The 23928-nt window shown below is 46.1% G+C and overlaps 1 protein-coding gene across 3 annotated transcripts in view; it reads left to right on the plus strand.

The window, feature by feature from the left end:
- The first annotated feature begins 1736 nt into the window (after nt 1-1736).
- COL6A3 (collagen type VI alpha 3 chain) overlaps nt 1737-23928 on the plus strand; it is a 69145-nt gene continuing 46953 nt past the window's right edge. The window contains exons 1-8 of one of the 3 annotated variants that reach the window (XM_060301431.2): nt 1737-1824; nt 3341-3958; nt 9183-9785; nt 13402-13986; nt 15665-16264; nt 17546-18118; nt 19545-20153; nt 22885-23490. In XM_060301431.2, coding sequence (XP_060157414.1) covers nt 1737-1824; nt 3341-3958; nt 9183-9785; nt 13402-13986; nt 15665-16264; nt 17546-18118; nt 19545-20153; nt 22885-23490 — 4282 coding nt within the window. The remainder of the gene's footprint in view (nt 1825-3340; nt 3959-9182; nt 9786-13401; nt 13987-15664; nt 16265-17545; nt 18119-19544; nt 20154-22884; nt 23491-23928) is intronic. The other 2 variants (XM_060301432.2, XM_060301433.2) reach the window with 2 other exon arrangements.

Below are 23928 nucleotides of genomic sequence, written 5' to 3' on the forward strand. Positions count from 1 at the left end.
TCCTGACCCCATTGTGTAACCTTGGTACTGTTATAGAAGCTTATTTGACCATATACTTGAGGGTTTGTTTCTCGGATCTTTATTTTATTCCATTGGTTGACATGTTTGTCTTTATTCCAGTCCCATATTGTTTTGATTACAGTAGCTTTGTAATATGATTTGAAATCAGGAAATATGAGGTCTCCAGCTCTATTTTTCCTTTCTCAAGTTTGCTTTGGCTCTTCTGGGTCCTTTGAAATTCCGTATGCATTTTAGGATTTGTTTTTCTGTTTCTACCAAAAAATGCCCCAGAGTGAGAGGTTTTTGATTTTTATTTATACTGATGATGATTACCTTTTCATGCTGTAATTCCCAAGGCCACCTTCTTAATCTTCAAACCCTAACAATGAACTGTAAATTATGATGGTAACCCAATCTCTCCAGATGAAAATATTTAGGTTTCTTAAACCAAATGGGACTTCTCGCTTGACTGTAGTCTATACCACATAATTTTCAATATTAAATAGTACTGCTTGAAACTAAGGACAAGAAAAAATAACCAATAATTTTGACCGGCACGCCCCTCCTCTCTGATGCTGTTACCCAAGGCTCTGACCAGGGAACCCCTGCCAAGTCTGGGTGAGGGTAAGAAGAGTCATCGATACACATGCACAGCTGTAGCCAGGACCAGCTCCAGAATCTGTGGGCTCGATGCAAAATGAACATGAAGCGTCTTTGTCCAAAAGTTATTAAGAATGTTAAGACAGCAACAACAAATCATTAAATCAAGCATGGGGTCTAGTGGGTCTGCACAGGTCATATACCCAAGACCTAAGAAAGAGTTGGGGGAAACCAGAGACTTGGATCAAGGGGAAGAGAAAAGAGGTGATGTCCTGCAAGGGGACCTAAGCCCAGGTGGAGAAGACCTAGGCTGGCTCTCTGGAGGGTCATAAGGAAGAGCGCAGACCCTCAAGCTGCTGTCACTGAAGATTGGAGGGTGAAGATGCTGACCTGAAGGTTTGGTGTGGGTCAGGGTGCTTTCAGATGTGGCATGGGGAGAAGGTGGTGTTTGCTTGAAGGGAAAAGTGATGGTGACACAGCCCACTGCGCCCATCCAGATTTGAGCCCGGCTGGCTGGCAGTTAAATTTGCATGGGAGACCACGCTATGTGGCCGTCAGCCCTCATGACTGGCTTCAATCTTGCTAATTCAGTACCCCAGGGTGTGCTCCATCCTGTGATTGGCGTTGGACACACAGCAGGTTTTTGGTGGAGGAAAAGTGCTAAATATTAACAGAGAATGAGGGCAAGGTTCGAAATGGTTCCAGCTGCCATGGTTGTGTTGGCACACGTTGTGATTTGGATGAAGCCTGTTCCCTCCCTGAATGGAAGCTTCCCCGCGGGATTCCTTTAGACACGATTGACAGTTGGGCTGGGCGTCACCAAACTGCCCCTTTGTGCCTCTGAGCACCTTTTCTCCTGACCCTTTTTCATCCTACCATTTGTTTCATGATATACTATTTTTGCCTGCCTCAATTTGAGAGGAAAAAAAGTTGAACTGCACAATTTTTAGCTATGGCCAAAGTCCTACAATCACTAGATTCAAAAATTCTCATGTCTATGTTTGGTCAAAACTATTTTTCATAAAAGGGACAAATGTTTGATTCATTCGTTAGTAATCGGGGAGTCAATACCTGATCATTCTCCTTTGTCCTGTTTTCTCTCGTAGGTTCTCACTTGGTGCTTAGACAAAATCAAAATGAGGAAGCATCGGCATTTGCCTTTAGTGGCCATCTTTTGCCTTTTTTTCTCAGGCTTTTCCTTTACTCGTGCACAGCAACAAGCAGGTAAGATCCAGAAACATCTCTTCATTTCATTAAAAGGAACAGTATTCTCTGATTTTAGATCTTAGGCATCATGTGCTGAATATAGAGCTTAGATAAGCTTTGAAGAGATAGCCAAGCCATTGACTACAGGATGTTCATTTATTTTACAGACTTTCTGCTCCTTTTTATCCAGTGAGAGAGAGGTTCTTTTTACTGAAACTTGGGTTTGATATCTTGGCGGTGGTTTGCAAGTGGTTTGTTTTTACCTTGGGTGTGAGCAGAAAGTTTGCGTCGAGAATATTTTACCGTCTGAAGAGCTTTCCCACATTTCTGGCACTGGTTGATGTCTGAGCACATAAAACCCAGGGAAGACAATGGTTGAGAGCAAAAAATTATTTTCCCTGAAAAAACAACAAAAACAAACACAAATGTCGCCATTTCTTTCTCAGTCTGGACAGGAAAAGACGTTTTTCATCCAGAATCATCAAATCTTTAAATATCAGTTTCCCTAAACTACTTAAAAATGGATCCCAACTCATCCTATTAAGAACTTGCTTGCAGAGTTCTAGAAAAATGAGAAATGGTTCATGTATTATGAGCTGGGAAGGAGTGACTTGGGTCCCTCTCCTTTGCTTGGAGAGCTGAGCTTCTGATGGGGATTCTCCCTCTGGACCTGGTAGTTCTTAGATGGAGGCCTGGTGAGGACCACCTCAATGCCAGGGGAGCATGGCTTGGGGCATCGGGTCAGCCCCAGGTGAGTAGAGTCCAGGGGCCTGCTGTGCACAGCCAGCCTGGCCCAGTGCAGCAGGGCACTTCCCAGCCACCCATAGCCTGGCACCTGGAGCCTCTTGCTCCTACTTTTAAGAGAGAACTGGATTCATCTTTGAAAAAGATGAATACTGTTCAGCATCTAAGAGGGCTTGATGGCTCTGAAGATGTAGTGATGAGTTAGGGTACCTTTCTTCATGCTAAAAAGTCTGAAAAAATGAGACTTTGCCCTTCCCTACAGTTATACAAGTCTTCTTAAGATGTATTTATAATACTTATTTTTCTGGCAAATTACCCAAAGCATGGGAGGTAAAACTGTAGTAGATTTCAGTGTTCTATCTTGTCGGGGCCCAGTTTCAGACCCAAAGCTGAGGAAGGAATTTCCAAGATGATGCTTGGTTACCTGTGGTAGGATATCCTTCCCACCTGAGCAGGTGGGTCTTGGGGTTCAAACTACCACAAAGAATCATCTAGAGTTAAAGGACATGCCAGGGAATGTTTTTCCCCATTGTGGAACCTGCTACTGGTCCATGTATGGCAGTCATTGCATATGGAACTTGGGTCAATGACTGGGCACCGGCAGCTGTTGGGTCCATGTGTCCAGGTCCCTGTTTCTCAGGTAAGTCAGCGTCCCCGCCTGTTTCACACATGAGGTGTAAATTATTTAGTAACAGCAGAGTGGAAACTGAATGAGTTGAGGAAGACTTTGCACTGATGGAAGTCATTTCTTGAACAGGAGAAACATCTAAACCAATGTCTTTTTTTAAAGATGTCAAAAATGGTGCTGCTGCCGATATAATATTTCTAGTGGATTCCTTTTGGAGCATTGGAAAGGAACATTTCCAACTTGTTCAAGAGTTTCTATATGATGTTATAAAATCTTTAGCTGTGGGAGAAAACGATTTCCGTTTTGCTCTGGTCTGGTTCAACGGCAGCCCAGATACCGAGTTCCTGTTAAATACGTATCGTTCTAAACAAGAAGTCCTCTCCCATGTTTCCAACATGTCTTATACTGGGGGAAGCAATCAGACTGGAAAAGGATTAGAATACGTAATGCAAAATCACCTCACTGAGGCTGCCGGAAGCCGGGCCAGTGATGGAGTCCCTCAGGTTATTGTAATGTTAACTGATGGACACTCGAAGGATGCCCTTGCTCTGCCTTCAGCGGAACTTAAATCTGCTGATGTTAACGTGTTTGCAATTGGAGTTGAGGATGCAGATGAAGGAGCGTTAAAAGAAACAGCAAGTGAACCGCTCAATATGCATATTTTCAACCTAGAGAATTTTACCTCACTTCATGACATAGTAGGAAACTTAGTGGCCTGTGTGCATTCATCCATGACTCCAGAAAGGGCTGGAGGCACAGAGACCCTTAAAGACATCACAGGTAATGGCAACATCGCCAAGCTGCTGCCTGCCTCGCTCTTCTTTGGAGATAAGCTTGGCAACCGCTGGCATTAAGGCAATATTACGGCTAAAAGATGGTGGGCGGATTAGGGAAGAGATGCCTGTTCACAGGTCTAAAAACAAAGGTTTGAATATTCTCTGTAGTCTCCTTCCAAAACAGAGCAATTCATCTACCTTCAAGAGGAATTCTTTGCTTTTGAGACAATTAATATTCTAACTCTAAAAAAGCACATCCTGATATTATGACCCCACAAGAGGTTGCTTCTACCTTCCTTGGACAAGACAGACTCAGCGTGGCTGGACAGGTATCTAACAAAAATCCCTTCATTGTTCCTGGGATAGAGAGCCTGTTTCCTTTAAAGAAAGCTCCGTGTCTGAAAGAGTTTGAGTGGAGGGGGAAGGGGGGGGGGTCCATTTGGGTCCAGTGAAGCAACACGCAGAGCTCCTCTCTTTGACTCAATGGGATTTATTTCAGAGATTTGATGGAATTAGAATTGTGAGAGGCCTTAGAGATGATCCAGTCCAAATCTATTTGGAAGAAATTGAGTTTTAGAGCTGGAGGCCCTTACATGTTGGCTCTGGAGTGGGTTTTCCCACTTCTCCTCCACGCTGTCACCATGGCTGTGCCCATAGAGATGCTTCTGAGATTCCAATGGTCCTCATCAGTGCCACTCTGGAAGTACCGATGATGCAGCGACGTTACATGGATGTGTTCATGCATGGTGATGTGCATGGAGCTAATTGTCCGGCAAGTCAATTAACCAGTCACACCTATTAGCTCTCTTGCCAGTGCTAAGTGCCTAAAGACTGATAGGGAAGGAATTCCACAGGTATATTTCAAATGTATTGCACCACAGCAATTCTGACCAGGGCTAGGCTTCCTCATCAGCGACGAGTAGGACAGAGGGAACTCCCTGTGTCCCCAAATGAGTCCATGTCGCCAACTGACTGTGGGTAGGAGAGAATTCTAGGAGAATGGGCAGAAAGCTAGGGTGGGAGAGCTCAAGCGAGAGATGAGCTCCAGAAGGAGAGATGTGTGTCCCACAAGATGAAGGGAAAGGAGGAGAAGGATGTCATATTTCTAAGATACTGAGGTGGAAAGGGGAGACGTTGAGAGTGTTCAGGTTGAGTAGGCATCAATCATCCAATAAGAGAAGATGGCAGAGGGAGAGAAGCAGTGGTGCTTGGGAGCTTGGAGGAATCGAAGTTATTTTTGAAGGTTGGAGCTTGCAAAGAGAGGATGATAGAGGGGCAAGAAGATCTTCTTGGGAAGGAAATTTATCATTGCTAGGACGGTAGCTAGTAAATTCCTGAAATAGCCCGCCTTGGGGACCTGGCTGGGCGGGGAAGCAGATGAGAGCTGGAAGGGGCTGGGAGACTTCTGGAAAGCCAGAGGAGCAGGGGCCAGGATGAGGCAGAAGAGACCTAGAGGCAGTTGAGGAGGAGTCCACAGAAAGGCTTTCTGGATTATGATCAGAATAATGGTGTTTTTAGGCAAATAGTACTAGACATCAGTTTTTCATAAGAGAGATTCTGAAAACAGGGAGTGGGGAGCAAGATGGGTAGATGTCATTAGGTAGGAGCCGGGCAGGCAGATCGTGGTTAAGAGAAGGGTTACAGAACTAACCAACCCCGAGGCGTTTCAGGAGATTAAAATGGTTTCCCCAATGGTCATCCGTGATTTCAGCTTTGATAGGGGTGGGAGGGCTCATGACCCTACCAGTGGGTCTACTTCTAAGAGAGGGGTGATGCACAGTCTGGATCATTTGCATTAAACCTGAATAGCATTCCCTACTTCAAATGATGTGTCTCACCTCTGCATTATGACACTAGTGTCGATCCTGCCAGATTACAGGAAAAGAAGGTGGACCCTGAGAGCACCCCAAACCAAGCACTGCAGGTTACAAGGAGGTTACAAGATGGCAGCTCTAATGACCTTTTCCATTGGCTACAATGTGCTCAGCATCAATAATTCACTAATCATTGCTTTTCTGGATATAGGGATAATAACTCTTCCATGTCAAAAACAATGAAAGGGATCAGGTGAGAAATGGAACATCTTCTCTTTATTGGTGTTTTGGCCAATTTAGGAAAAAGGGTGGATGAGTTTGCCATTATGTTTAACCGTTATATAAATGGATAAACGATTAGATTACCATATGAATGCTAAATGAGCCTGTCAACATAGTCTGTTTCCACACAAATGACAAAACCTTTGTTTTTATGCCAAGAAAGCATCTCTGTCTTCTAGTGTCCAAGCCGCTAGCAGCACCGGGGTGGGATATTAATCCATTTATGTTGTCTTTTCTAATTAACTTCACTCTGCAATTCTGCCAGTATCATGTCCCACTGCATGTTCCATAGCAAAATAATAATAATAATAATAAAAATTCTCTGCTTATAGTTTTTGGGAAAGGTAGTCAGGAAGGCATTATGGAGACTGCTAATAAGTTAGGGCCACTTCTTTCCGTTTCCTGCCCACTAGGTAGGTAACTTTTCCCCATGAATATATATATGATGGCGCTGTTCTAAATGAACTGTACTCAAGTAATCACTGAAAGTTGTGTTTTTTTAAATCCCTTTTATCAATGGATATAAAATACAAAAGCTTTTCTAAAGCAAGAGCTAAAGGTGACCTATGTATCCGTGAGGATGAACTTTCTTTTCTTTGCAAAATATAAAGATTTAGAAAACTCGCAAAACCTATCTGCAGTTTTGTGTTTGCATAGGAAATACAAATGTGATCTTTTAAATTTTGCTTGGAAAAAGGAAGCATCCCATGAGCTAAGGAAAGCATTGTGCCCACACCAGTGTGCTCAGGAAAGTAGTGTTTCCAACGATGTTGAAGGAACCTATGATTTTTCCATGGCTGTTTCGAAACTTTTCCATAGAAAATGCCACAGATGGTGTGATACATGAGCCATAAAAGCAGAAAACCAGACAACTTCACATTTTGAATTTTAGAAAGACCTGATTCCTCTTAGAGTTAATATCGATCCCTGGTATGCCTTGCTGTACACAGGAACCGGTCTCTCTTGTGTCTGTCTGAGGCTTCGGCTCTCCTGGATAACAGCATGCCCTTGTGTGTCCCATCATTGTGTGCATAAGAGGACAACGTGGTTTTTTCAGTGATGACAAATTATCCAACATTTTTCTATGACGTGCTGTGGTTCAGCTTTTTAGAAGAGCAGTAATCAAGGGTTTTCCCTCAGTGTTTGTTTATTTTATTTATTCTATTGTGAACTGCAATCAAAAAGTAAGTAATAAATTAATAAGGAATGAGTCATCTGTGATTTAGGGATCGTTCTTCTTTTATTGATCTTAGGTTCAGAGTTAGTCCTTCCTTTAAAGGTCTCGGTTTGTCCCTCAGGGTCATTGGTTTAGGCCTGGGAAGTGTTGAGGAATTTTGTGGTATGATTTGCTGAACCTGGAGCTCCCGGCACCATGTGGGCCATTTCTATGGCTTGCAACATAATTCACACTGCTGACACCGCACCATCCCATAAGATCCTTCAGGAACCTTACGGTTTGGTTAAAGAGTAGCAAATGCTTTGCAATTCTTAGCAAACGCTAAGTTAATATCTTATAAAACCTTACAAGATATTTTCACATTAGTATCTTTCCCTATGAAAGGAATCCCTCTACAAAATTGCTGTTAGGGGTTTCATGTATGTAAGGGGAGAAAGAGAGCAGTTCTGATTCCAGTAATCCCAACTGCAGCCATCCTTGGCTAAGATTCCCCAAGGGGAGAGCTTGGGTAAGAACATCATTTCACTATAGCAAAATTCCTTAATTCCATGAGACAAGATTTGTTTCCTGTTTCCATTGTGGAAATAAAAGCAATTTTGTTGGTACCAGGAAAAATTAATTTTATGTATAAAATGTTCACTGTCATTAAAAATATCAGAATGAATGATTGTATATATAATATGACAATTATACTCCAAACATAACTTCCTAAAATCCAGAATATAAATACCATATATGCTCACATAAAATCTCTTCCTATTCCTAACATCTACTTAGGTTATTAAAATATATTTGCTAGAATAATTTTACTTTTCATATCGTTTAACTCAGCCAGATTTAAACATTCTAGCAGATGAGCCTTTGAAATATTCCACCCAGGTTCATAGTTTATTGATTGCTATTCCTTGCTCAGTGCTTCTGTGAAACCCCTATTCTCAGTAACAGAATGGAAGTGTCATGTTTGCCATTGTGGGGAGCAAAGAGATCTTGGTCAGCCTTTTTATGTCCAGTTGTATAACTCCGGAGCTAATTCTGATTCAGGGTTTACTAGATGCCCATGGGCTTGCCAGGCACTCGGTCTATGATGTCATAAAAATAAGGTTGGATAATTATGTCATGACTGGTTTCATATCACTCTGCTTAACATTGTTCTGCATTATGTGATTGAATATAGAGGCAATGGCAAAAATAAATGAAGAGAACACTTAGCTGAATCCCAGACTTGCATTTGAGTTTCACGCAACCAAACGTCATTTGAGAAACAAAAATCAAACCAAAATGTATCAGAGCATTTTTGAATCAAAACCATAAATGTTGTTTGAGTTCTCCTTTTCGTATTCCCAAAGTGGTAGATACACAGCCACTTTGGTTTTTAAATAAAAAAGAAGGAACAACAGTTGCTCAAGGAATCAAGTGTTTAACATACTGGGACGATGAATCACCAAACCCTAAATCTGGGATTCTGTCTTGTGCTGTGGATTTGGACAAAGAAAATTCTTATAATGACTTGAGGATTATAAGAGAAACGTCCTCAAATTAGAAATCATCTTTGGACCTTTGTTAATATACTCCTTTACTTTCTCCTGTAGGTACGGTAATGCATAATTCCATGCAGCTACAGTTCCCTCCAAATTTAGTAGAAATTTTCAGAATATACCCAGAAATTGAATATGTGTTGAAATTTGACTACAAAGATGACACAGAAGAAAATTTGATATCAAATGCCCTACTAAACACCATCATTTCTGTTAAGAAATGATGTTAAGAAGTTGCCTCTTATCCATTCAGAATGCAGAACTAAAAGAGAATTTCACATTCCTTAATCAACATGTGTTTTGTTTGTCCATATTTCGTGTTTCTTATTGGTTTCCCAAGAAACATGTCAGAACACTGAACGATGCATGTGGTCACTTGTTCTAATGCTTTCACATTTTTTGCATTTCTCTCTTTTAAAGCACAAGACTCTGCTGACATTATTTTCCTAATTGATGGATCAAACAACACCGGAAGTGTCAATTTCGCAGTCATTCGCGACTTCCTTGTAAATCTCCTTGAGAGACTCTCAGTTGGAACTCAGCAGATCCAAGTGGGGGTGGTCCAATATAGCGATGAGCCCAGAACGCTGTTCTCCTTAAACAGCTATTCCACCAAGGCTCAGGTTCTGGACGCAGTGAAAGCCCTGGGGTTCATCGGTGGGGAGTTGGCCAATGTCGGCCTGGCCCTTGATTTTGTGCTGGAGAATCACTTCACCCGGGCAGGGGGCAGCCGAGTGGAGGAAGGGGTTCCCCAGGTGCTGGTCCTCATAAGTGCTGGGCCTTCTAGTGATGAAATCCGAGACGCGGTCATAGCACTGAAGCAGGCTAGCATTTTCTCGTTTGGCCTCGGAGCCCAGGCCGCCTCCAAGGCAGAGCTTCAGCACATAGCTACCAATGACAACTTGGTGTTTACTGTCCCGGAATTCCGTAGCTTTGGGCTCGTCCAGGAGCAATTACTGCCGTACATTGTTGGCGTGGCCCAAAGGCACATTGTCTTGCAACCGCCAACCATTGTCACCCAAGGTACGTATGCTTTTCTCACCATCTGTGTGGTAGTGGGCTGTCTGTGTGTGTTTTTGTAGCAGTCAGGTGGGCACCTTGCAGAATGATTCGCCTCGGGAGAACCTGTAAGTACCCACAGCCGAGTCCTTCCACGATGAGCTAGCTCTTGGATGTGGTGTCTGTGACGGTTGCAGTGTTCCAAAAAACACAGAGATCTGTGATTGAGTGGAAAGTTCTTTTTAGAGCATGAGTTGTCAAGAAAGTGTGCTTTTAGGGCTAATTCGACAAGCCTGTTACGTTGGTTATTAAACATCGTCGTATGATCTACTTATAATGCAGTCATCTTAAAAATGGATCTCTGGGGGTCATTATGGTTCTGAGACAGTTACTCCAGGATAATGGCATTGAGCTCTAAAAGTCAGCCCGTGAGAGTGTGCTGACATGTGAGAACTGTCTCCCCAAAGTCAGTTTTGTGATGCGTAGCAGGAGTGGCATTTCTGGAGGTAAGAAATAACAAAGCACTCGCTTGGGGGGATGTTTATGAAAACCGTTTTTCCTGTGTTTACTGAGTTGTAGAGTAGCTCTGTTGACGGAGAGATTATACACTCAGATGGGAGGCCTTTGGCAAAAGAGCCCGACTGGAGTCATTTTAAAATAACATATAAAGCTGAGCAAGTCACATAAGAAAACACATTTCACGGACGTGGGAGGTGGGAAGTGTATTTAAAAATTTCAGTAAGAACCCAGTGGTGCTTGATGCTGTAGCAGGTAAAAATCTGGCAGATCCAGGTGGACCAGGTTACATCACTGGTGATCTCACCCGTCCGTCAGGGATTTTATTATTAATGGTTTTAGGCATATTGCTGGGGGGGTAAATTAAGAATTGATGCAAAATTACATCCAGAAAATTCTCCTGATATTTCCAGACTTCCCTCTGATTGGAATACAATCTATCAATATTAAAGTTTCTCTGGGCTTGCATGGTTTTGGAAACAAAAGAATGACTTCCATAGGTTTTGTAGACACTCAGAGAGCGCCATGGCTGCTGTCCGAAGAGTGGGCCTTTGGTCCCAGGTCTTATGTTAACGAGCTGTGTGATCCTGGGCAGCCCACACAGACTTTCTGGGCTCCAGTTTTTTTTGAATTGATGACAGAGGATGAAAGGATATTTCTGTTCCAGGAGAAGTTTCAAGTTCATTTTTATCTATGGCAGTCCAGGCCCTTATTTCAGCTTTCCCTAGCTGACTTTCACTCCTCACTTACAAAACCGTCTTTAATCTTTGTGCTTCATCTGTAAATATTCAACAGATATTCTTAGCTCTCAGGTATGTGCTGGACACCAGGCCAAGCACTGGGGACCCAGACTGATGTGGCCACTGGCTCGTTGCAGTATAATGGGGAGATAGATCACGAAAACGTAAACCAACGACCAGAAAACTACTCCCAGAGCGTGACAGATGAGGACACTAAAGGGGGCTGTCAGGGAAAGAAGGGGGAAAGAGAGCTGTAGGTCAAGTGGCCAGGGAAGGCTGCTGTGAGGAGCTGCAGAACAGAAGCAGAAGGAACAAGGTGCCAGGTGTGGCGGTCAGTCGTGCAGCACGAGGGAACCCGGCCGCACCCAGGACTGTCGGGGGAGGCGGGGCTGGAGCTCACTGATGCCTGGAAGCCTGGAGAAGCCTCTGGGTTAGGGCGCGCACATCACCAGCTTGGGTGAAGTCCTCCAGTGGCTTCTATCTTTTTCAGTGAAGCTGGGGGGGACAGGAGGACCTGCTTTATTGGAGGTCAGGGTCCCCAAGTCACTGAGAAGAATCACCTAGGAGTAGCCTTGAGTCACCCTAAGAGGAAGGTGCAGAGGAAGACAGCAGCGAGGAAGGGTGATGGGGGCTGGACGTTTGCCGGAGGAGATTTTGCTTGGGAACAGGAGCGTGGGAGAGCGAGGACTGCCACCGGTCCTGGGCTTGCAGGCGGCTTGGCGTCCTTGGGTCAATAGAGGGGTGAGGGCTGCAGCCGACTGGTTACAGGACCTTCAGGGTCACCGTGGTAAGGGCGTTCACACCCAGCCCCAGCAGAACCGTGTGAAAGAGGGGAGACGGCTCTGTTGGCATCTCGCAGCAGGAAGAGGAGAACTCTTACTGGAGGGGGAGGGAGGAGACGAGGTGGGGGTGAGTCAGCCCAGAGACCTGGGGGTGAAAGGGATCTGCCTTCCTCTCCATCTATCCATGTGTTGCATGCACCTTAGTGAATTCAGGAAGCTCTGCATTTATCGTTTCAACTCCTACATCCACGGTATGGAAGGCGCGTTGTGAGAGTGGGTGTTTCCAGGTGAGCTCACTCTCCTTGTATGTGTCTAGAAAGCACACATGTGGTTAGCTGCACAACTGTGTATATGGCTTTTAGGTGTATATGGAGAGAGGGAGAGGGAGGAAGCAGGGGGTGTGGCTCTCAGGGTCTCTCAGCACCCCCCAGGTAGGGAGAATCCACGTGTCTGCAGGCTTCGATGGAGAATTGGAGGACTTGGAGTTCACCGTTTACACCACGACTCAATGCCAAAGCAGTGGTCCCCACGTGCCTGTCCCTGAATGCTTTGTATCTACGGTAACTTAACATGTTTTCTCTTAAAGAGGAGAGTTTGGACCAGTGCTGTCAATATAATCAAACGTCAAGTGAACTGAAGTGTTACGTGCCATCCATCTGACTGCAGGGGGTAATGAGGTCTCCTCATATGCAGATGATCATTTAATAAATTGCAAACACTCCTGCCTCTGCTTGAACCATTTATGATCTTACGAGTCTTGGAAGCCTTCTCCGTTTTCTGGATGGGGTGCTGTGGTCCGATACGAGCCTCGGTTCCCGAGACTCAGGTGTGCTGCCTGGGTGTCGATACAGCAGGTGGACACAAGTTCATAGTCACTTGGAGGCAGTGATCTTGTTAAGGTGTTTTTGCTTTGTGAGTTGTCTTTGGGTTGTCATAAGCTTAACATGTAACGTGGGACCTGCACAACGCCTCTCTCTTAAATGCAAATACTTCTGGGCCACTTCCTAGTTTTGACATTGATTTCCTTTTTATAAGTTTAGGATGCCAAATAATTGGTGTTTTTTTTTTTCCCTTGCCTGAAAAAATCAAGGCAGGGACAAGGGTACCAAAAGGAATAGAGGTGCTTATGCTTGTTCAAGTTTTGCACTTGGCAGCAGGCGTTCATGAAATCAGGATTGTGAAGCACAGGGCTCTCCGAGCAGACGCTGACTGCTTCTTTAATTATTTGAGCTATGGCTTCGTTCTCACCTCGAAAACCCAAGCTATAGATTTATGGTAGAAAAGAGCTTGCTGACATTTTTAGTGACAATAGGGTAAATAAGTGTTGAATAAATCGACGTTGATTTTTGTGCAACTGTTTTGTAAAAAGTACTAAGAGAGGGTGGGGGTTTGGGGAGCCCCACTTGCCAGCCGTAGGGAAGCTATAACTAGCACAGCTATAACTAATGTGTGTGTTAGGACAAATTCCTCAGGGGCTCCCGTGGACTTGACATTGGCCAGGGCAAAGGGAACTCCCCTTGGGTGGTGTTAGCTGTGTAGAGAGTCATACTGAATGTGATGCGTAAGGCTATTCTACTCACCTTGTCACGTTGCTACCTACAGTCATTGAAATCAACAAGAGGGACATAGTTTTCCTGGTGGATGGCTCTTCTGCACTGGGACTGGTCAGCTTCAATGCAATCCGCGACTTCGTTGCCAAGGTCATCCAGAGGCTGGAGATCGGACAGGATTATATCCAGGTGGCAGTGGCTCAGTATGCAGACACAGTGAGGCCGGAGTTTTATTTCAATACCTACCCCACCAAGAGGGAGGTCATAACCGCCGTGAGGAAGATGAAGTCCATGGATGGCTCGGCCTCGTACACAGGCTCTGCTCTGGACTTTGTTCGGAACAACCTGTTCACGGAGACGGCCGGCTATCGGGCCGCCGAGGGGGTCCCTAAGCTTTTGGTGCTGATTACAGGTGGTAAGTCCTTAGATGAAGTCAGCCAGCCTGCCCAGGAGCTGAAGAGAAGCGGCATCATGGCCTTTGCCGTCGGGAGCAAGGTGGCCGACCGGGCTGAGCTGGAAGAGATCGCTTTCGATTCCTCCCTGGTGTTCATTCCTGCCGAGTTCCGAGCCGCCCCGTTGCAGGGTGTGCTGCCTGGCTTGCTGGCGCCTCTCAGGACCCTCACTGGAACCACTGAAGGTGCGGTGGGGAGGGTGTCAGACACGTGAGAGGGCTGTCTCCAGGCAGAGTCTCTGGGGAAAAAGCAAACCCAAGTTTTATTTGTGTTCAGCTGAGCAACACCTTTTAAATGATGGAAACCATAGCAACCAAGATTTATTTCGGGTTTCCTTTTACCCTGACTTGAGAAATATATGACTTAAAATACCATGTGATACAACTGTATGTCTTAAAATGTCATAAAATAAGAATCGTGTGACTTAGGCTATAGGACCAGAGACTGCCTGTCTTTGAAGCTTCTGGCCGAGAGATCACCTTTCTGTTCTGATCCCTCTTGAGGTCTTAGTGTTCTGTCTCTACTGGTGACTCCTGTCCAGCCCCCTCCCACCTCCACCAAGATGAAGCCTGGCTCTTCCTTTCCCAAGTAGACAGTTTACTTCTAAACGGTCCAAACCTGAGCATTCATCCTCTGTCCTCTCTCTTTAAGGGATTTCCTTCAATGGGGAAGCATAGTGAGGGGATGCGTGTGCAGATAAAAACCCAGTGGTCCTCCAAACCCCTCATTTATTACGGTTATCACTGAACAGTTATTTTTAAAGACAGGATAACAGTCAATGAGCTTACGAATTGAATCAGTGCAATTCACCGTCCTTAAAGAAGATGGATATCACAGAAACAAGCTTTTCTGCCTCACAAGCTTCACCCCTGGAAGGATGTTCGGTGCATGTCCCACGGTGCATGGATGCATGCTTTCTCCTCAAGCTCTCTGGTCTTCTAAAATCCACTCTCTCTCTCTCTTTTATTTCCTTAAGACTTCTAATCCACACTTTCAGAGCCAAGGTTCAATTTGACAGAACGTAGGATATAAGTAGTTGTTAGGCTTCCATTTTAGTGAAACGTCAGGGAAGAGATGGGAAAGCATTTGGTAGCATGTGTTGGGGAAAACACTCCGATCTGAGAATTGTACTTTCGATTCTTCATGAGCACAACGTCAGCCAAGCATAGCAAGGAGTCTCTTTGCATTTTAAGGTGTTTCCGTGACCCTGTGATCTCACTCAGGAGGAATCCCGTGGGCACTGGTTGGATTATTGCCCGCCAATGCCGTGACTCTTCTATGGGAGAATCGGTAGAGAGTGACAAGTGGGCCTCCCTAGGAATATTTCAAGATGAGAACAGCCTAATTTTGCTGATTTTTTTTAGCCTTAGGGAACTCATGTTCTCAGGTTAACTTGGGCTCACCCTTCTAATCGATCTGTAAGTGGAAATTTATCTGTAACTGTGTAGAGGGAAACCCAGGGGGACCCAGTCTCGCCCAGGTAAACCTGGCTCTGACCGTGGTCATAAGGCGAGTGGTGCAGAAGGAGCAACACCCTTGCAGAATTCATTTCCAGGGAAGGAGTGTTCTGTTTCAAGGGTTCTGATCACTTTTGTTGGTTGTAAACATTCTAGCTTTTGGCACCGTATCTCTCTGTGAGCCCACTTGTTTTGTAATGTCGGCTATCAATTCTCCTCACAAACACCAGCCCCCACTGGAGGGAAATAAGCAGCTTTATGCCACATTTTACGAGATGGACGTGCTTGGCCTCACTGATGTTCTCTGTGTTCTACATGTTGGCATGTGTGCCTGGGCTGTGGGCACACATGAGGAAGCCCTCTGCGGTTGTGTATGTCTCACTTTGTTTTCTGTGCTCCACTGCAGTTCACGTAAACAAAAGGGATATCATCTTTCTTTTGGATGGATCGTTCAACGTTGGAAAGACCAATTTCCCTTACGTGCAGGACTTTGTCATGAATGTAGTTAACAGCCTTGATGTTGGAAGCGACAATATTCGTGTCGGTTTAGTGCAATTTAGTGACACTCCGGTGACGGAGTTCTCTCTAAACACCTACCAGACCAAGTCAGAATTGCTAGCTCACCTGAGGCAGCTGCAGCTCAAGGGGGGTTTGGGCCTGAACACGGGTGCAGCCCTAAGCTATGTCCATGACAACCACTTCACCGAAGCTGGCGGCAGCAGGATCCAGGACCGTGTGCCGCAACTCCTGCTCTTGTTCACAGCCGGGCAGTCTGAGGACTCTTATTTGCAAGCTGCCAACGCCCTAGCACGCGCAGGCATCCTGACATTTTGTGTGGGCACTAGCCAGGCCAATAAGGCAGAGCTTGAGCAGATAGCTTTTAACCCGAGCCTGGTGTATCTCATGGATGATTTCAGCTCCCTGCCTGCTTTGCCTCAGCAGCTGATTCAGCCCCTAACCACTTATGTTAGTGGAGGTGTGGAGGAAGTACCACTCGCCCAGCCAGGTAACGCTCTCCGACTGTTCCGGGCTCCCTCTTCCCCCCTGACACCACGTTGGCAGGCAGATGGCCCGATCTGAACTCCAGAGCGTGGCAATAAGCTATAGAAAGATGATGGGCTCTCTTTAGTTGAAGGATTTTGAAGGGGGGGCTTGAGACACTCTACCAGCAAGCTTAGATGCTCTGTCTAAAGGATGTTTGCCCATGAAAGAAAGTCTAGAAAATCTAGTTTACGTTCTGTCCTGGTTGTCCCACTCTTGATTCAGAAGCTTTACTTATTTATTTATTTTGCCCCAATACCTCTGAAGATTCTGGTGAGCAAATCCAGATGGAAATGGGAGAAAAACAGAGAAAGAGAGAGAGATGGATTCCCTTTCATACATGCGTATGCACTGGGAGCATTTAAAAATGGAAAGGATTTTCCTGATATGATATTTTTATGTTCCAAATCTGCTGTATCTAGAAAATTATTTGTCATAAGCCCAATGAAGGCTGTATCTTTATGTGATGGCAAAATGGAAAACGGTTTCCAAAGGAAGTCTGGGTGATGATGATGACTGCAAATTACTAGGGTGATGAGATACAGACTCTTAGATCTACCAGTCGCTGACATCACAGATGGGTAGCAAGATAGATCCCACTGAAACATAATCAAAATAGTTCTAAGAACCGTGTGTGCTGAAAATAATGTTCACATGACATGCCGTAGCCCCCTATGTCCGTGTTTTCTGTTGTCTGATCACAGCAGATTGGAAATCACTGACAGAGATCCTGACCCACAGACCGACACTGGACACTATTTTGGGTTCTAACCCATAAGCTCAAATTTAATGAAAAGAGAATCTAATTAGAGCATGTCTATGTGTCAGGTGGATATCCCATATCTGCCTTTGTCACTAGAGACAGATCCATTTTTAAGCAGAAGAACAACAGGACCATATTTTCAATAGTTCTCTTTATAACAATTTGAAAACACTGTCTGTTCTCCTAGAGTGGTTGCCACCTGATATAAGAACAGGACCCTCTGGGCTTTTCCTTGGCCTGCTTTGTTGAGGAAGCATGATGTTAGGTTGGGCAGACCGATCTAGTTGTCCTAATCCTGTGCATAGATGAAAGGGGGCATTTGAAAGGCACCTGGTGTGGGTTTTCTCTTCCCTTGCTGGTGCAGTGATACCAGATGAATTTTGTGAACTCCCATTACCAAAAGCTGGTGGTTCTGGGCTCAGGTCAGTTTGGTGCCTGTTGTGTTCTTGTCCCTCACTGTGTCCTAACTCTCCTTCCTTGTAGAGAGCAAGCGAGACGTCCTGTTCCTCTTTGATGGCTCAGCCAATCTCGTGGGCCAGTTCCCTGCCGTCCGCGACTTCCTCTACAAGGTCATTGATGAGCTGGACGTGAAACCTGACAGGACCCGGATTGCGGTGGCTCAGTACAGCGACGATGTCAGGGTGGAGTCTCGTTTTGATGAGCACCAGAACAAGCCCGAGATCCTGAATCTCGTGAAGAGAATGAAGATCAAGACGGGCAAAGCCCTCAACCTGGGCTATGCCCTGGACTACGCGCAGAGGTACATCTTTGTGAAGTCCACTGGAAGCCGGGTCGAGGATGGAGTGCTTCAGTTCCTGGTGCTGCTGGTGGCAGGAAGGTCATCCGATCGTGTGGACGGGCCAGCTCTCAACCTGAAACAGAGCGGTGTGGTGCCCTTCATCCTCCAGGCCAAGAACGCAGACCCTGCCGAGTTGGAGCAGATGGTACCATCCCCTGCCTTCATCCTGGCTGCAGAGTCTCTTCCCAAGATTGGAGACCTTCAACCACAGATTGTAAACCTCTTAAAATCGGTGCAAAACGGGGCGCCAGCACCAGGTAAGGCATAGAACTTCTGGTTGCTTCTGCAGCCCAGTTGTCCCATGCTTGAGTCGATGGTAGGCGGCTGGCTCCTGGTCTCCGGGTAGAAGCCCTCCTTGGGTTTCCAAGAAAGATAGGTGATTTCTGCAGGAACAATGGAATATGGCTTTTCTTTCCCCGAGGTGACTCTCTAACTGCTCTCTAGGGCAAAACAGGAGAATCAGGGTGATTATTTTTAAGGACATTATAAAATTTAGCTATATCAGTGGTTAAAAATAATCCTTTTTTTAAAAAAAAAACACAGTTTTTACTATATATATAATAAAAGCCATATAACACGGTCACATTAGAGCTAACACGGTTTTCATCTTCATGTAGTTCCCCAATTTCTTATTTTAAGGGGGTATCCCTGTGTCATAATTCATTCTCTGCATTCATGAAAACCATAAAGCATGAAGAGAGGCAGGCACATTCCCATTATAAACGCTGCATTAAAGTTTCTCAGTACTCATCTTTGTTACCATGACTTCATGCTTAACCACTTTGCATTTGGTGATAAAACTGCAGCAAAAAGAGTAATTAACTTCACATATGATCCCTTTGATTGAAAATAGAGCATCTAGAGCTTCTCTACATTGGCTGTTGAGCACGTTCGCTGTGGGTTTCGGGTTGTAACCTGGACATCTGGGTTACATTTTCCCCCATTTATCCGCTGTGACTTGCAGTACATCATTTGAAACCTCTCATCTATAAAGTGCTAATGGTTGTGCAGACTCCGCCGACCATGTCTCTCTCCCTGCTCCCAACATTTCTTCTTGAGGACAACGTTGAAACTTAACAATACTGTTCAAACGTGGAAAAGTTCTAAAGTGAAAGGGCTATACCTGTATGTATTGGTGCATCAGTTTCCTAATCCTGCCTTCATAAATTACAATAAATTTAGTGGCTTAAAGCAGAATGAATTTACTATCTTAAGTTTTAGCGGTCGGAAATCCAAAACCTGTTCTACTGGGCTAAGATCAAGGTGTCAGCATTGCTTTCCTTCTGCAGTTTCTGGCCGATTACCCACTTCCTTATCTTTTCCAGTGTCTAGGGGCTGCCTGCATCCTTGGTCCACTGCCCCCTCCTCCATCTTCAAAGCCAGCAGATTTTCTCATATCTCTGGCCTCTTGTTTCCATCCTTACCTCTTCTCCCTCTAACTCTAATCCTCTTATCTCCCTTTTATAAGGACACGAGATTGATCACACTGGATCTACCTGGATAATCCAGGACAATCTCCCCACGCCTCTAACCCTTAATTTAATCACACCTGCAGATTTTCTTCCATATAAATTCCAGGGATTAGGAGTTGGATATCTTAGGAGTTATTCGGTCCACCACAGATTGGTATGAAATTATCCCTATTGTGTCCCGTGTGAGTCACAGGGGCTGTCTTCCTTCTAGTTTCAGGTGAGAAGGATGTGGTGTTTCTGATCGACGGCTCCGACGGTGTCAGGAATGGCTTCCCGCTGTTGAAAGAGTTTGTCCAGAGAGTGGTGGAGAGCCTGGACGTGGGTGCGGACCGGGTGCGCGTAGCTGTGGTGCAGTACAGCGACCGGACCAGGCCCGAATTCTACCTGAATTCCTACATGGACCAGCAGAGCGTCGTCAGTGCTATCCGCGGGCTGACGCTGCTGGGCGGGCCAACTCCCAACACCGGGGCCGCCCTGGACTTCGTCCTGAGGAACATCCTGATTGGCTCCGCCGGGAGCCGCATAGCAGAAGGCATCCCCCAGCTCCTGGTCGTCCTCGCGGCCGGCAGGTCTGGGGATGATGTGAGAGGCCCCTCGGTGGTCTTGAAGAGGGGAGGGGCCGTGCCCATCGGCATCGGCATCGGGAACGCTGACATCACCGAGATGCAGACCATCTCCCTCATCCCGGACTTCGCGGTGGCCATTCCCACCTTCCGGCAGCTGGGGACCATCCAACAGGTCATCTCCGAAAGGGTGACCCAGCTCAGCCGCGAGGAGCTGAGCAGGTTGCGGGCATCTGTGGTCCCTGTAACGAGCCCGGGTAAGGAGCGGATTCTTTGGCTCTTCATTCCTTGAACTATCTGGGGCTACTTGTTTGGCCTGTGTGTTACAAAGTATTCTCAGTTTTGTTTCCTCAGCTGTAGGGAGTGAAAACCAGAGTTACGCGAAGAATCAGGAACCACGTGGGCTTGGTGCCAGAAATGGCTTGGGAAGATGCTAAGATTCATGTTTTGGGCCAAATTCAAGTCTCAAAGATGGGCGTAGGCTTGGCTTTCAGCTCAGACCCCTAATTCTGCATAAAGGCTCTGTATAACCAACCGAAAAGAGAGGCCATCTAATTGATAGTTCCAGTTCAATGCCGGGTCCAGGCTTCCCCTGGTCGGTCCAGCTGGCCGCCTCCTGTGATCGAGGAGGGAGTTTGACCACAGGTGGCCTATCAGGCTAGAGCACAGTCTCTGAAACATTGTTATTTCCAGACCCAATGTGTCAAGATTGCTTTTTTCTTTTACATCTTTATTGGAGTATAATTGCTTTACAATGGTGTGTTAGTTTCTGCTTTATAACAAAGCGAATCAGTTATACATATATATATGTTCCCATATCTCTTCCCTCTTGCGTCTCCCTCCCTCCCACCCTCCCTATCCCACCCCTCTAGGTGGTCACAAAGCACCGAGCTGACCTCCCTGTGCTACGCGGCTGCTTCCCACTAGCTAGCTATTTTACGTTTGGTAGTGTATATATGTCCATGCCACTCTCTCACTTTGTCACAGCTCACCCTTCCCCCTCCCCATATCCTCAAGTCCATTCTCTAGTAGGTCTGTGTCTTTGCTTGGTGCAGAGAAGTAAGTGTCTTAACTGACAGGAAGGCCACCTGGCTGTTATGACCTCGGCTTATTCTATCTCCTCCTTCCTGTTCCCCTTTCCTAGGCCTGATACAATGAACTGGAAAGTGGAGGGAACCTTACTTGCTCAGAAGGAAGGGGGCTCAGATAGACCCACCCTTCCCAAAATGCCCACAGAGCGCCTGCCCTCCCTGGACACTCGGGTGGGGAGGGTACAGTGGTGAACAGGCACATGCATCCTCACTCCCGTGTGGTTCACATTCTACAGAACCGTCCACATCAAGGCTTGGGGAGGGGAAACTAGGAAGGGCTCGCGGGGAAGGGGGAGGGAAGAGTAAAAGCAAGTGAGAGGAAAGTCGATGTAGGACGCAGTGCTGTTTGGGTGGGTGAGGGAGGGAGGGTGACTGGCACGGTGCTGCAGAAAGGGATTGCTTCCCTCGCTGATGTCCACACAGAGTGCAGCTCGCCCTGCAAGGCTTCCCTGGAATGTTCTAGAGGGCTTGCCATCAAACAAATTTGGGAAGGCAGTGGGATAAATGAAGTGAGGGTCTTTTTGGTTTTGGTTGGGCCCTAATTGATATGTGTTGTGTATCCCCAGTACAATAAGGGAACACAGCATTTCCCAAACTTGTTTGGCTGCAGCAGTCCTTTTTCTTTTTCTTTTTTTTTTTTTTTTTACTTTTTACTAGAGTCTAGTTGATTTACAGTGTTGTGTTTGTTTCAGGTGTGCAGCAAAGTGATTCAGTTATACATGCACATATATCTATTATTTTTAAAATTCTTTTCCCATTTAGGTTATTACAGAATATTGAGTAGAGTTCCCTGTGCTGTACAGTAGGTCCTTGTTGGTTATCTATTTTAAATATAGTAGCGTGTCTATGTCAATCCCAAACTCCTAATTTATCCCCCCCACCATCTTTTTTTATGGTGCATTGGAGGTACTGGTACTCCCAAGAAGACACTTCAGAAATGCTGTCATCGTGTGTGTGCAGCTCACTTATACACAAAAGCCTATGTTTCTACAACAGTACGACTCCTGGTCTATCGGCTCTCCCGCTCTTCAAGATGACTGTTTTCTACCTTCTCCTTCTCCTGCTTCTTCTACACTTCTCTTCCCTCAGCTTACTCTGAGCTGGTGATCCTGATTCCCATTTCACTGAGAAAATATAAGTAAATTGGAAAAGAACTTCCAGAAGCCTTACTGTCTGTCCCAGCATCAGTGTCCATGTCTCAGCTTCCTCTCGTTACTTGGGTGAACTGTCACTGCTTCCCTGGGCAGCCTCACCACTTCCCTACTCAAGGGTGTCACCTGCAACTCTCCTCCTCTCTCTTGCATCATCAGTTCTCTGACGTACTGGGTGATTCCTTTCATGATACAAATGCAATGCCTTTTCTTTTCTCGTAAAAACTCTCCCTTGATGCCCTGCTCCCACCTGCAGCAGTGCTCCAGGCTCCTTTATAAAGTGTTGCTGTCTACAATTCTTCTCTGGACACACCCTAACCTGTTGTTTGCTCTCTCTGCTCCACAGAAGGTGCTCTGGTCAAGGTCCCTCCATCTGGCAAATCCCAGTAGTCAGTTGTCGGGCACTGTCCCACTTGACCTATGAGTGTCATCTGTCACAGTTTCGATCCCCTCCTTCCCCAAACCCCATCCCCACTCGGTCTAGACCTGGCTCCTGCGTGTCTAGGTTCTTCCTCCTGCTGACTTACTTTTCCTTGCCCTTTGCTGCTTCCTCCTCTTCCCTCTGACTTTTAATCACTGAAATGCCCAGGACTCTCTCCTGGGACTGGTATTCTAACTCAAATAGTCTGAATTAGGATACCTTACCGGTCAGGTGGCAATTCTCTGACAAATTGGGAGGCTGTTCATTAACACTAAGAATTTGGTGTCGGTGAAGCTGAAGCCCTATGGTAACGTTTGATTCACAGGTGTCGGCGGCAAGAGGGACGTGGTCTTCCTCATCGATGGGTCCCAAAGCGCCGGCCCCGAGTTTCAGTACATCCGTACCCTCATCGAGAGGCTGGTTGACTACCTGGACGTGGGCTTCGACATGACCCGGGTGGCCGTCATCCAGTTCAGCGAGGACCCCAGGGTGGAGTTCCTGCTGAACGCCCACTCCAGCAAGGACGAGGTGCAGAACGCGGTGAGGCGGCTGCGGCCCAAGGGCGGGAGGCAGATCAACATTGGGGGCGCCCTGGAGTACGTGTCAAAGAATATCTTCAAGAGGCCTCTGGGGAGCCGGATTGAAGAGGGTGTCCCTCAGTTCCTGGTCCTCATTTCTTCCGGGAAGTCTGATGATGAGGTAGACGAATCGGCAGTAGAGCTCAAGCAGTTCGGTGTGGCGTCACTTACCATCGCAAGGAACGCAGACCAGGAGCAGTTGCTGAAGATCTCCCTGAGCCCTGAATACGTGTTCTCAGTGAGCACCTTCCGGGAGCTGCCCAGCCTGGAGCAGAAACTGCTGACACCCATCACAACCCTAACCTCCGAGCAGATTCAGCAGCTCCTGGCCAGCACGCCCTACCTTCCTCCAGGTAAGGTTGGGCGTTTCTTTTCAAAAAAATATAAAAAATAACAGGCTCTAAGGCCATGGTGCTCACAAGTAAAATTAAAATAACGGGACACCTGAGATTGAATCAGCTGGGTCTATTGCTTGTGGCAGGGAGGAAGGACACACACGCTGGTGAACCACAGGGCATCTCAGCGGGAGGGTGTTAGGAAGGGCTTATGATAGGACTTGAACTCATCATAGATGGCTTGAGGAAATGGGACTTTGTCCCGGATCGAATGCTGTCGAGAAGGAGTAATTTTATGATTGGATATCTTACCAAATCTCACGGCTAACGCTGAAATTGATACAGAAGCAGTGGTCACACCTATGATCCAGGATGGGGAGTGTCCGGTGATTTTTGTTTCCTTTTTGTCAGTGTTCAGATATGATCAGGGCGTGGCTGTCTCTGATACTGATGTTC

This window comes from Globicephala melas, chromosome 7, assembly GCF_963455315.2.
Source record: "Globicephala melas chromosome 7, mGloMel1.2, whole genome shotgun sequence".
In the NCBI taxonomy this organism is placed as follows: Eukaryota; Metazoa; Chordata; class Mammalia; order Artiodactyla; family Delphinidae; genus Globicephala; species Globicephala melas.